Source organism: Onychostoma macrolepis, chromosome 10 (assembly GCF_012432095.1).
Source record: "Onychostoma macrolepis isolate SWU-2019 chromosome 10, ASM1243209v1, whole genome shotgun sequence".
In the NCBI taxonomy this organism is placed as follows: Eukaryota; Metazoa; Chordata; class Actinopteri; order Cypriniformes; family Cyprinidae; genus Onychostoma; species Onychostoma macrolepis.
Window position 1 is genome coordinate 15,085,465 of NC_081164.1, and position 14,264 is coordinate 15,099,728.

Consider the following 14,264-nt stretch of genomic DNA (forward strand, 5'->3'; position numbering starts at 1 on the left):
TATATATATATATATATTTAAACATACTTAATAGATTCAATTAACATTAATAGTTTTGTAAGTTAACATTGACAGCCCTAAAAATGCATTTTATAAAATTAAATTTTAAATTGTCCACGGAAACCCTATCAACTCAATTTGAAAACCCCTGGTAAAATAACCAATTTTCCAGCTGGAGCTCAGTTAAAAGTTATTTATATTTAACTTGCAACAAATTTAGATGATTAGATTCATGAGAAAAAAAAATATATATATATATTTATTTTTACTGAACACAATCAATTAATTACAAAATTGAGTGAACTTGACCTTTTAATTTTTGTCAATTTTGGAAAAACAAACAAACAAAAAAAAACAGTATATTTGTTCACATTACACTTAATAAACAGGGGTAATAATTGGGATGTGTAACACATTTAAAAGAGGTATGACCATTGAGCACCATTACTTTTTGACTGTACAGTCGTACAAGATGGTACGCTGTTTAATGCAATGAGAGGCAGTTTCAATTTTACACAGTTGATCAACATAAAAAAAAAGTGCACCAGGACAGATTGGGACAGGGTAGTTCAAAGATGCAACAAATTCAATTAAGTTTACAGTTGAGTTAAAGGCAGGTTATGGGATAAACAAAGCAAATATCTGAGGGATTCAATGCTTTTTAAATTAAAACTTTACAGTATTGCCATACTATACTGTTTTCCCTCCCAGTGGTTTATCCAGTGCAACATGAAACAATAACAATCCAAACGGTATGTGAATCAAATATAAACATTTGTCTTTAGGGGAATTTTTAATATTTTTAACCATAAGCGAAACATAAACTTTACGACTCCAATAGTCATTTAGATGTTGCGCCAAGATAAAATTTCAACATGATTGAAAGGGGGACACAGCATATTATGAACAAATTAAACACATTTATTTGTACCAAACTGCAAAGTCTGCCATAGGCAGGCCTAGCGTAATCGCTACACCGCTAATCGCATCTCCTGAGGGAGTGAGCGTAATATTCCCTTAGAAAAGGGAATTTGAAATTTTCAAATAAAAAAATACCCACATACTTGGCCATTTACAATTCATCTGCCAACCTAAATCCAGAATGCAAGCGTATGCATTCCTCATATTAAAATATGACTTTTCACCTTCTAGCCCACACATATGGCGCAACCGACTGTATAAAGCAGTAGCACTTATATAATATGCAGGTATTGTACAATTTATTTACACATTTACAAAATGAAGTTTAGCAAAGAGTGGCAAGTCTTGTTTTCCTTATTCATTTCCTGGCTGGACTAAGTTGATGGGGGGTTTTTTCCATTTCAAATTTACATTATTTGTCAAATCTTCAGGGGATGGGAGATGTAAACATGTCGGATGTCAAGCTGGAGTGATGTCTAAATTCTAAAAACAATTTTCCTCCTTTTTGAGGGCCAGATGTCGAAGGATGTGATGCGACTAGTCCATCAAGTCTGTATGAGAGGTGTGAGACGGCAAGGCCCCTGAAATCCTAGACTGTGAGAGAGACGCTTCCTCAGCAGAAGCAGCAGCGGTGGAAAAGGCCAAACTCGAACCTCCACCCTCCTCTCCAACAGAATAAGGTGACTGAGGAAACATGGAGCCCCTCTCACATCCCATTGGCGCTCATCTTGGACTTCTGTGACAACTCTGCCTCTTTAGCCTGATGGGACAGAACAGGTGGGGATGAGTGAGACACAAAACATACAACAGTTATAGTTAAATAGCAAGTGAGCATAAATAGGAATTTACATATGGACTGACACACATTTATTCATATATTTAATAGCATTCATGCTAATGCTAAAAATAAACAAGAGAACATACCATATAGCATTAAACTTTCTAAAATATTACAACTACTTTATAAAATCTTTCAATTTAATATTTGATGGAAATTCTAAATTCATGCTAAAAATAAAAGATGAAAACACAATATAAACGAAACCTTTTAAAATATTTCAGCTACTATATAAAATATTTAAATTTAATTTGATAGAAATTCTAAATTCATGCTAAAAATAGAAAAATACAATATAAAATTAAACCTCTTAAAATATTAACCATTATATAAAATCTTTCTAAATACATGCTAAAAATACAATATAAAACTATATAAAATCTTTCAATTTAATATTAGATAGAAATTCTAAATTCATACTAAAAATAAAGATTAAATACAATATAAAATGAAACCTCTTGAATATTACAACTACTATACAAAATCTTTCATTTGAATATTTAATAGAAATTCTAAATCCATGCTAAAAAAAAGAAAAGAAAGATGATTAAAATAAAAAATGCAATATAAAATGAAACCTCAAAAAAAAAATGAAAACTACCATTTAAAATATTTTATGTATTTCTACGTTTCTGAATAAAACCATTGGCAACAACATTAAAAGCAGGACAGTCCTGTAAAATATGTACAACGGTCAAAGTAATCCTTCCAAAACCACATACTGTTGACTCTTTATCTTTCAATAAATACACACATTGAGTGGTTTGGCACACTTACATGTATTAACTGAGCTTCTGGTGATGGCATGTCCAACCCTCTGGGTTTCTCCAACAATTCTTCAGACTAAAATACATAAATCAAAGTGTTAACAATATCTTGAATTTAAAATATTTGTAACCATTACTTATTATACAATGACTGACATCCTGGAGAGCCCTTGAAAACTGAGAAATTGATTGATGTAATAATAACATTCCTACCTTTCTGTCTTTAATGACCGGAGCAGAGTCCACCAGCACCTCCACTGAGGAGGACAGCGGATTCCCTTTGGCTGTGGTTTCGGCCTCCACAGGAGGAGGAGTGGATTTCTGTGACACAGTCATAAAGAATATGAAACCATAACAACCATTAACAGAACAGTGATAACATTTTAGTGGTCACTGCAGCAGTGACGTGCCAGTCTGTATATCTGCCCTGTCTAGACATCAATTGGTTAAGGTTTCAAAGGTAATCTGTTGCCAAGCACTGGGGCAAGTTTTTAAGCAGAAAGTAAACAGAGCTGAGAAACTTTGGTTTAATTTAAGTCTAGGTGCCTATTAGGTACATTGCAATACATTGGTATTTACAACCTGTTGCTCTTTGGCTATTTACAGAATGTGTACTGAATATATTTACATAGGTAATTTTGCTATTGAAACCAATGAAATCTATTTGGTATATTTTGGATTGTCTGAGGGGATGGATGGACGCGATACATTGGTAACATTGGTTACTGGACGATAATAGAGTATAATTTGCTAGCATTCAATATATCTACTTAAAGTTAATCTTCAAAAAAACAACAATGTTAAATGTAACCCTTAGCAAATCTCTAAATGAACATCCATTTTTCATACTGTACATTACAATGTTGTGATGCCAAATTCACTTGTAACATTTAGAGGACTGTATTTTAAACTGCAGTATTTTTGTACATTTATTTAGACAAACTAGTATAGAATTTTATTTTCACCTCCAGTTTGGGCACCGGTGGGATGACTGGAGTTTTGGGAGTGAGGTCCGTCAGGTACATTGCACGAGAGAGCAGCAACAGGGACGGTGGGACGTTCTCTTTCAAGTGCAGGTCCAGCCACTGAGAGAGAGAGAACACGAATAACAATTAACAATTCATCAATGACTATGTAATGCTGCATACAGTCACACGTACAGTAATGTCAAAACAATCAGAAATATATCTGTAACACCACAGACATAGCATTACGGTGCCAACCCCACCCTGTGACAAAAAATACTCAGTGGGCACAAGCTGGTAAATATAAGAGGACTGTTTAAAGTCTGCTGTATGTGTCACTTTCAATTTGTCTACAGTCTTTGGGTGGAAAACAGTCATAAATATCCTCCAGTAGGCAGTTTTACAACCTAGTCAGGCTGATCTGTGCACACACACCTGCTGAAGCTGCTGTCGGAGCTGATCTGTGGTCAGACCTAATGATCTCATGCCGCGACTCCTGCAGGCGGCCTGGAGCTCAGCTACAGTCATTGCGGGCACACCCTCCTTGGCGATCATCTACAGAGAGAAACGAAAAACATGATTATCTAACATCTGAGATCACCTCCTTAACATATCAAACCCAGAATATTACTTTAAGGTCTAAGGCCCCAATCAGTCAGAACGCGTTTTTTGCAGTGAGAAGCACCTTTTTTAAATTGATTTCTATTGGCAGTGAGCGTTTTGCACACTGTTTATGTGCCCCGAGCGCCTCTCGTTTTAGCCACCTGCTGCACCTCGTGCTTTTGTAGGAGCGCTCTGAGCGGCTGAAGTTTAAAAAAAAAAAACACAACAACTCGTCCCGACATAATTCGCGTTTTTTTCCATTGTCCAATTGAATGAATGGAGAGGCGGGCGTTGTGGCGATGAAAGTTTACCGTTGCTTAGAAAGACCGGAGACTGCAATGATGGGAGGAGAAACTTTTGGTGTCTGTTGCGGGTTACCTAGAGCTGTATTTCTTACGGTTTTTGCTAATATGACAGTTTACGTAAAAACCAAAAGATTTTAGCAGATACCAAAGATTTTAGAGCGCTCGCGCTACAATCCTTTGATCAGACTGACAGGACAGTTGATTTGGTGGTTGCCTAGCAACATAAAACCCCAGCGCACTGCTCTTTTTTAAAAATCACCAAAAAAACATCACATTTTCAGACCTAAAAAACAGATTCTGTCTGATCAGGGCCTAAGGCAGCATTCACTCAGAATGCATTTTTGTGCTCACAAAAAAAAAAAAAAAGTTGAACCAATTTTAACTTAAAGGATTAGTTCACTTACAGAATAAAAATTTCCGAATAATTTACTCATGCCCATGTGATCCAAGATGTTCATCTTTGTTCATTTTTTGAGGAAAACATTCCAGTATTTTTCTCCATATAGTGGACCCCAATGGCGGCCAACGGGTTGAAGGTCCAAATTGCAGTTCCAATGCAGCTTCAAAGGGCTCTACGCAATCCCAGCTGAGGAATAAGGGTCTTTATCTAGCGAAACAATCTGTCACTTTCTTAAAACAATAAAAGTTACTTTAACTACAAATGTTCACCACCCCAGTGTTTACAAAGCGAACATGCAAAGAAAGTCAAACGCCCTTTACAAAAAAAAAAAAAAAGGTAAATCAACGATGTCGGGCGATTTGGAAGCTGAAGGAGAAAATGAGATGAAGTTTTTGCCCTACCCTAACTTTTTGAATCAGAGTACACTTAACGAAGAACTAACCTTTCCAACGTGATTACGTAGTTGCAGATGTGCATCGCAGAGCTAGTGCAACACGAGCATTTGTGGTTAAATAGTGTATACATTTTCTTTTGTTTTTAGAAAACGACTGATCATTTTGCTAGGTAAGACCCTTATTCCTCAGCTGGGATTGCGTAGAGCCCTTTGAAGCTGCACTGAAATGGCTATTTGGACCTTCAACCCGTTGGCCGCCATTGGAGTCCACTATATGAGAAAAATCCTGGAATGTTTTCCTCAAAAAAATTTTTGCGAAAGAAAGACATGAACATCTTGGATGACATGGAGGAAAGTAAATTATCAGGAGATTTTCATTCTGGAGTGAACTAATCCTTTAAGAGCTGTGTTTTTATAATGCGTTTCATAAAAAAGATACAAAGGCAACAGTCATAGATGTTTATTTAGTGCATGTTTACATGGATAAATAATATAAAACTAGCATAGTAGAATGCAAAAATACATTCTTTGTGATCATTCCCTAATTTTAAGACGTATGGTTTAGTCACCCTCAAACCTAGAGGTCACAGCAACATGTCAAGTCATAAATCCAGCTGTAAAACTACTTTAGAGGGTCAGTGGCAGTTGTCTGGTTTTGTCTCACCTCATCGTCAGCCTTGATGGTGCGCAGCTGCATCATCAGCTGGAAACGCAGCAGGTTATTGGTGCCGATGGGCTGCAGCTCCAGCAGTTTGCACAAGGCCACCAGCTGCGGCCGCTCCAGATGCTCCAGCGTCAGCTCATCCTCAAAGAGCTTGGAGAACTTCACGATGTCTTTAGTGCTAGGCTGTTCACCGGTGTGCCTCACCTATAGCGGACAAGTTAGAAGCATCAGTCACAACCAGAACAATTTTAACTATATGTGATACTGAAAAACAGATTTGATTATTGAACTTACCTGTTGCACGTAAGTCGAGAACTTCTGAGTCTCGTCTCCAACAGCTGCTTTGTTCCTCCTGGCCATCTCAGCAATGGTCTCTTGTAAGAACTTGGCCAGCTCTAGTTTAGCAGCAAGTCCCTTCTTCTGTTTTTCCTCCTGTCAGAGTAAAACAAACAAATTCAGATGTTTCTTTAGTCATTACTCAACAATTTTGACCAATTTTGACAACTTCATGAAAATTACTACTCAGATTCATTGAGAAATAGTTTTACGAATCCTTTGCACAGATTTCTTATGCTTGCATTTCGTAATTTAGGCTGAACTTTTGCTGTTGTTTAAAATGTAAGCTTGTAATACCTTCTTGGACTCTGTCTCAAATGTAGAAGGCAGCATTTCTGGAAAGAGTTTGAGGAATACAGGGAGCAGAAACTCCATGAAGGGAACGATGACAAAGACCATGAAGGGCACAAGTCGGAACAAGTCGGCACATGTCCGCATCAGCTGTGGAGACAACGAGACATGTTTTATTCATCCGTAGTCAAACACAAAAGCAATATGGGTAAGTGAGAGTAGCATTTCTGGCCTAATCCAGCTGTACTTTCTCTGAGGTGTTAAGCTTTTTGGTTATGCAATCCTACTTGTGTCACATTACATTATAAATCCTTGACCAAGCAATGGTTTGTTCTAACAGGATTATTAAACATAATTACCTTTTTATAAAACTCAAATCCTGTACATAGTCATAACGTATGACACATTTTCCTTTGTCAAACTACTTACATCTTATATAAAGGTGTTATGAGACTATGAATAACAAAAATGCCATGGTATTACCATTATTTTGGACACTGCACCTTGGTACTATGTGGAATACTATGTGAACGAATATTGTAAACAGAGAAATACATTACCCAGTTTATAAGGGTAGATAAAGGAAAAACATAATATTACCACGTTTTTTTTGTGTGGACATGACACCATGGTAATACCATGATGAAATACTTTGGTAATATAACAATTTTGTACATGTACTATAGTAGATCAAATGGCATTGTAAGAGATACAAGTTATGATTTTAAAATACATGTGGACTTAATAATTGTGCATTTTAAATCATTGTAAAAGTGCAATATAATATTTAAATATTTCTGAAATACTAGAAATTCAAATAATACCACTTAAATGATGCCGTTTTGACTAACGTTTTTGTTTCCAGATAATTTTGTTAATACATTTTTTTTAATATTTACTAGAATATCAAATACTGGAAGATTATTTGAGAATGTATAACTTGAGCTCACATATCATGGAGATGCAAAGAAATAACAAATCAGACATATAGCTACCACAGGCATTATTTAAATTAATCTGAAGTACCATGTAAATACATATGTGACCCTGGACCACAAAACCAGTCTTAAGTGTCAATTTTCCAAAATTAAGATTTATAAATCATCTGAAAGCTGAATAAATAAGCTTTCCATTGATGTATGGTTTGTTAGGACAGGACAATATTTGGCCGAGATACAACTATTTGAAAATCTGGAATCTGAGGGTGCAAAAAAAATCAAAATATTGAGAAAATGGCCCATACAATTTTAACCCATACTGTGTATTTTTGGCTATTGCTACAAATATACCCCAGCGACTTGAGACTGGTTTTGTCGTCCAGGGTCACATATGATAATGATATTTCTCCATATCAAACTACCATGGAATTAATATCCAATACAACCAAAGCTCCTCATCAAATAGATTTCCAAATCTTTCTTGACCCAAACATACCCTCCTCCTCTCCCTCCGGGTGAGCAGCTGCCCGTGCAGTAACCTCCAGACCATCCTGGCTGCGATTTTGGTGTCGATGCCCAGAAGGCGAAAGCCATGATAGTAATGCTTGAGCTCATCCAGGACTCTCTGTCCCAGGGACTTTCTTGGCACTGCTGGTGGTAGTTGAGTGCCAGAGGTGGCAGGGACGGGTTCAGGAGTGTCCTTCACTTCTTGAAGCCAAGCACAAGAACTGTGGAGGGGACGTGCAGCTATGCAACCAGGGCGGGTGAAGGTGGATGTGTAACAGGGGTACAGAGGCCTGGGACACCTGGCTGTGACGGCAATCCGGCCGAGGAACTCCGAATGGTAGCGTATGCATGCGGTCGACGGGAGTGAAGCACAACCATGTCTTTTAGAAAGCAAGTAGGATCCCCTAGAAGAAAACCAGAACTTTGAGTTTTCATAAAGAAACTATTTACAATGTTAAAGCAGAAGGTAAAATATTTAGGTATATTCAAGTTTCTGTGCTCTAGAGATGACTAAAGAAAATTATTTCAACTTGTTCTTCAGTTTGTAAAAAACAGCAAATTGTTTACAGTAATGGTCAACTGAGCCCTAAGATTTTAAAATTATATAATGCTAATATGAGATTAGTGCAATAAAATCGCTTACTATCCTTTTCTTAAAGCTAATCTTTCAGTCCTATCCTGATCATGTAAAGCCTGTAAACCCAGTGACTTTATAATAATGTGCAAAACAATATGAAAGCAACTATTTACATCAGGAATTACATTAATTAGCCTAGAAAAGTATTTCCATCACTAATAGGACAATTTAGCCAACTTATTTAGCCAGCTACAGCTCACTCACATATATTTAGAATGCAAGAAGGAATTAATGTGCTTTAACAAAGATGCAAGCTTCCCATTTCTGTTTTTAAAACCTCCATGAAGCATTGCAATTGGGGAACATTGCAAAATGTTATTATGGAATATTAATATTTTATCAAATAACAATATACTTGGAACATGACAAAAATGTTCATTTTTGCACCTCACCTTGATCTTGTTACAGCGAGAAGCACCTGTGAGCTAAAAACCGCCATTTTATTACTTCAAATCAGGTGTCCTGTAAAGAGAAATAGATGTAATGTAATGTAACTCTAATGCAATTAGATTTACACATATTAGAGACTTATAAAATCTGACTTTTGAGGAATAATCCTCTTTATCACTGTCCCAATATTCATGAATAAAAAAAGGAAAACAGATTCACACACAGATACAGATAAACAAATCCTGTTATTTTTTAGCATATTTGTTGAACTTATATTTGATATGTTATGTACGTATGACTACAAGTAGATTTATTGATGAATACAGCAACAATAATAACACCATGTGTAGGAAAGCACGCTCGTTACGGATGCGGCCGGTCGCGAGCACTGCACACAAATACTGACTCACGTGTTTATCTTCGCCGCTTGCGTTGCTAAAACGGAACACAAACACGGAGACTTGTCAAAGTCATAGGCCATATTTAACAACAATACAAGGAACGTTTAATTTCACCCGAAAGTTTGCCTCAAATTACAACAGGTAAAGTGTTTAAACGTTACATCATATTTATGACATTTATTACACACCCCGCAATTATTATTATATTATGCGTACGTCAACGAACTACAGTAACGTTATCAACTTTCTATTAGAACTAATCGAAAGTTTTAACTTTTTAAACGTCTAAATTGTTATCTAAAATAGGTGCGAGTAAGTCAAAACAGTTTAGTTTAATGACAGGCGCGGAAGGCCACAGTAGAGGCCGCAGATATACACCATCTCAAAACACCGCATTCAATACACACAACTTTACATCTATTACAGATACTTTTCTACGGATATAGTCAACACGACATCGATCAACTTTAGAGAAAAGTGATCGGACAGTTCTTTTGTTTTACTTTCGTTAATGTACAACTAACAGCGAGCGGTGGCGTAACGGTTAAGAGACAACAGATGAAAGCCATCGAGATGGTCTAAAAAAACCATATCGAGCACTTAACAACTCGAAAAGCGATTAAGCATCTACCAACCTGTCGAAAAGGCCGTGTCGTGCGATGTGACGGCTGTTAAACTGTAATCATTGGATATGGTGTCGGATCGGATGACGGTGGAGAAAAATGTCCGTCTCGACAGCGCTCCTCCTGCAGCTGAGGGTCAAATTTCCTCGGAGGCGATGGTACGGGTGAAAACAAACCTTTTGCAGGATGAGATACTCCATTCACGAAGGTATGTCGCTCCTTGAGTTTAAATCTAAATGGACATATAAATGAATATATCCGTGCTGATGTATTGTTGTGATCGGTCAGTTCGCCTCCGCTGGCCCAGTCAAACCGAGGAGGATCATCCGATGAGGGATGAGGCGTGATTGACAGCCACATAAGCCAATGACCGAGCTGTACGCACTAGTGACGCTGGCCAATCCGCTGGACGGGGCGGACAGTGGAACTTCCCATGACCTCATCCGTGATGATGAGGGCAGACCGGCAGACGAGCGTACACACGTGCTGATCTCAGTTCAGTTGTAACTCAGAATTGTCATGGCAACAGTCAATATTACAGTTCCGAGAACAGTGGCGGAGTAGCAAGGCGTTTCATGTGGTTCTTATGTGCAGACGATGGCGCTATTATTCAGTTTAATTTCGCTTGAGACCACAGAATCAGAATTAGAATGAGCTTTATTGCCAGGTATTTTTACACATACGAGGAATTTGTTTTCGTGACAGAAGCTTCCACAGTGCGACAGAATGACAGCGACAGAACAAAAAATACAGCAAAAAAACAAACAAACAAAAAAAACAAAGAAGAATTAAAAAATAGAACAAGTAAATAAGGAATAAAAATATACAAATTGGCATTTGTATGTACAGGTAAGTATGTGTGTTAGATAAATAAGCGTATAAACAGGGAAGAAACAGTACCCTTATAATGTTGTTTTTGTTCTTATTTTCATACATACTAACATATAATGTGTATGAAATGTTGCATTTTTTGTAAAACAATTGCTGTAATGCTACACTGTTAATTATTATTTCTGTAGGCCTCGAATAAGAGAGTATATTAAATCATCTATCTTTAGTTTAATCTAGCTTTATCCATATAAAATATTTTTTTATTTTACAAACATTTTACTTTTATACATGCACACACACTTATTTAATTATTTATTTATTTCGTGGTCGAAGTAGTTTTTGACTATTTTTGGAAAACACAATAATGATATTGAATTATATACACCATTAAATACATATTGTTTGTTGTTGTAATTATTACGTGGTCGAAGTAGAATTTGGCTATTTTTATTATTATTTTTATTATGCTTAACAGTTATTTGTTACATACGTACATCGTTTTTTATTGTGTGTGTGTGTGTGTATTATGTATATATATATATATATATATATATATATATATATATATATATATATATATATATATAATTATTCTCTGTAATACATTGATCGCATCTTATGCTTTAATGTCAATCGATAACATTGTTGTGATAATTATGTTGTGATTATAAGAAGAAGAAAAAAAAAAAACTACTCGTCCCAACATGCCCCTCACATCATGCAGCACAGCCAATGGGGGAGATTTTATTTTGGCGCTGAGACACAGGCCTTAAGCAGAGGGGCTTTTGTTACAGCTAGAGGGAGGGAGACGGCTATAATAAAATATATGGGAGCCAAATTTCCCTGGGTCTGCAGGAGCATCCCGCAAAAAAAAAAAAAACGGGGCCTCTCCCGATTCCACAGCCACACATCCTATCATGGGGATCGACATACGACTGATCTAGCCCCATTTTTTTTCCTTACACCGGATTAGATCTAAGAAACGTGGAGTCATAGGTCTTTGTGTTGATATATTTATGTTAACTGCAGCGGGAATCCAGTTTATTTGGTGTATTTGTTTAGAATGGAACACGCTGAAGGTACAGACGCTTTTATTCTACCGTTGTTTTGATGCTTCGTTTCATAATATCGCGTTGAATCCAAACAAGCGCTGCATGTATTTCTGTTTTTGATAACAATAAAGCATTGGTTTGCAGCACACCTTCTCCTGATGGAAATGTAATCTGGCCAATTTGATTTAAAGGGGCACGGGCAGCCATGTTGGCATGTTCGCATTCACTTCTTCAGTTTTTATGGTTCTCCGCATGATCCAGTCTACCAAGAAACATACCATTTTGAAACAAAATATGTGTTTGGAAAATTCCCAGGTGATAAACCTTAGAAGTACGTGCGTTGGTGATTTCCCCATGTACACACATTAGCACATCCGCTAACGCCGCCTTTCATATAATGCAGCGACATTACACGGGTCCGCTTTACAAGGCTGTTGGGAAAACAGGATCGTTTTTTTTTAATACCCAAGAGCTTAATTTTGTTTATTCGCGGCCCATATAGCGTTTTCATTAAGTTGTATATGTTTGTACATGATAATATGATCATATCGGGTATGTTTTGTTATCCAGAAAAGGCTAGCAGGCTAATGTTAGCCAGCTGCTGGTCACTGCAGGTTTGTTTCTTTGACATGAAACAGTGTTTTAGATTAGTTGGTTTAGAAACAGTCGTTTGTTGTTCTGTGGCATTGAGTGATGTGATTCATGTGCTAAATGAAAGTCTTTAACGGCTTGTTTTACATCTTCTCTTACTGGACAGACGAAACAAGCAAAATAGACTAAATAAACACTGCTTTGATGGCAAATATTTCTTTTATTGACCAGCTGGCCTAGCCATACTTCTAATTAAAGGGAGAGAAGCTCAAAATTCATAAGATTATTTAGTGAAATAGAAACTGAGATAAAGCACGCATTGTTGTCATATAAGAAGGAGAGGGGATGTTATGTGAGGAACATGGCATTTAACATGCTCGATTCTGACTAAATGTCCTATCCAGTAAGGCTGTGTAATTTCAGGCTAAATTTTGCATGAAGTTTCCTCTCAAGAATTAGGGAAAGTTGTCTTAACTTGGAGTGGAGTAAACTTAATTTATCCCCTGGGAGGGAGATTTGCAGTGTTGCAGAAGTACTGCAAGCCTCACAAACTCATTTGTGCATAGCATTAATCATTTTTTAATACACATAAAGCTATTAAACATTTTTGCACAGAGCAATTTCTCACAAATGCGATAAAGCATGGTGATGTTTTTTTGTCATAAACACATTCTATCTGTTTTTCCTCAAAATCTCAGCAGGCCCTGTAAGAAAAAGGGAAACTTAAGGATGCTGGAGCAGAACAATGGATTTCTCCTTCTCTTTCATGCAAGGGATCATGGGAAACACAATTCAGCAACCCCCTCAGCTTATTGACTCCGCTAACATCAGACAGGAGGATGTCTATGAAGCCATCAGTGACCCAGGAGATGATGGAGGACAGCAAAACTTTGAGTCTCCTTTGGAGTCAGGATTTCCTTACCCTGCTGAAGACCTCCCAGTCATTACAAACGGCTACCCGACAGGCGTAGGTACCTATGAGCAACAGGCCAAGTTTGCCTTGTACTCTCAGTTCCCTAACGGCTCAGCTAATGGCTACGGTGCCATACGAAACTATGGGGATCATGGTTTACTGCTTAGTGAAGGCACTGTATTGAGACCACCAGTGGTCCAGGAGAAGCCTCCAAGCCACATCTCACCTCCACCTCATCCCCATCATCACCACCAGCCTCATCATCCTCCTCACCATCATCACCACCACCACCATCAGCAGCAGCAGCAGCAACACCAACACCATCCACAAAACCCACCACTGTTACCTCACCACCATCATCCACCTCCTGCTTCTCATCTAATGCCTCAAGTCTTGCCACCCCCTCCTCCATTGCTTTTGCCCTCTTCACCGCCCCTCCTTTCACCTCAAGAAAGCACCATCTCCAACCCCATTGTGCAATCCACCAACACTCCCAAAAAGACCAGCTCCCCAGAGATCAAAATAAAGATCATTAAGACCTACCAGAACGGCAGGGAGCTGTTCGAGTCCTCACTGTGCGGGGATCTGCTTCAAGAGTTTCAGGCCGGCGAGGCTTCCAGAAGAAGACATGAGCAGAAGAAGGAAAAGAGGAAAAAGAGAAGCAGCAGACATGGTGCTGGTCAAGAAGAGGAGAGCCAGCAGCCATGCAAAGTGGAGGAGCGTTTAGGGATGGTTCAAAACTCCTCACAGCCCAACGAAGGTCATGTCGCATTCAGAGAAGAGCAACCTTCTTCGACCCTCAAAAGCCCCAAAGCGGAACTGAAAGTGAGTTTAATGTTCTTGATATGTTTATAGCCCTTTTCACTTCAGAAGATGTGGGAAAGTGTTGAGAATTTC

The 14,264-nt window shown here is 37.8% G+C and overlaps 2 protein-coding genes across 8 annotated transcripts in view; one reads left to right on the forward strand and one right to left on the reverse strand.

Moving 5' to 3' along the window:
• Positions 1-243: 243 nt before the first annotated feature.
• Positions 244-10,324, reverse strand: letm2 (leucine zipper-EF-hand containing transmembrane protein 2). Of its 2 annotated transcripts, none has more exons than XM_058788376.1 (11): positions 9,993-10,324; positions 8,959-9,028; positions 7,919-8,333; positions 6,491-6,634; positions 6,152-6,289; positions 5,858-6,061; positions 3,927-4,046; positions 3,492-3,611; positions 2,740-2,847; positions 2,537-2,602; positions 244-1,681 (listed from the first exon to the last, which is right to left on the reverse strand). In XM_058788376.1, exons 2-11 carry the CDS (start codon positions 9,003-9,005, stop codon positions 1,628-1,630), a joined length of 1,416 nt encoding a protein of 471 aa, XP_058644359.1. In that variant the 5' UTR covers positions 9,006-9,028; positions 9,993-10,324; the 3' UTR covers positions 244-1,627. The 2 variants fall into 2 exon arrangements, with proteins under 2 accessions (XP_058644359.1, XP_058644360.1); XM_058788377.1 differs by having other exon boundaries at positions 10,157-10,323.
• Positions 9,038-14,264, forward strand: part of nsd3 (nuclear receptor binding SET domain protein 3) — a 36,665-nt gene continuing 31,438 nt past the window's right edge. The window contains exons 1-2 of one of the 6 annotated variants that reach the window (XM_058788372.1): positions 9,038-9,498; positions 13,153-14,192. In XM_058788372.1, the coding sequence (XP_058644355.1) occupies positions 13,200-14,192 (993 nt within the window). In that variant the 5' untranslated portion in view covers positions 9,038-9,498; positions 13,153-13,199. Of the gene's footprint in view, positions 9,499-11,499; positions 11,891-12,254; positions 12,478-13,152; positions 14,193-14,264 lie in introns of those variants that run through there. The other 5 variants (XM_058788369.1, XM_058788371.1, XM_058788373.1 and 2 more) reach the window with 5 other exon arrangements.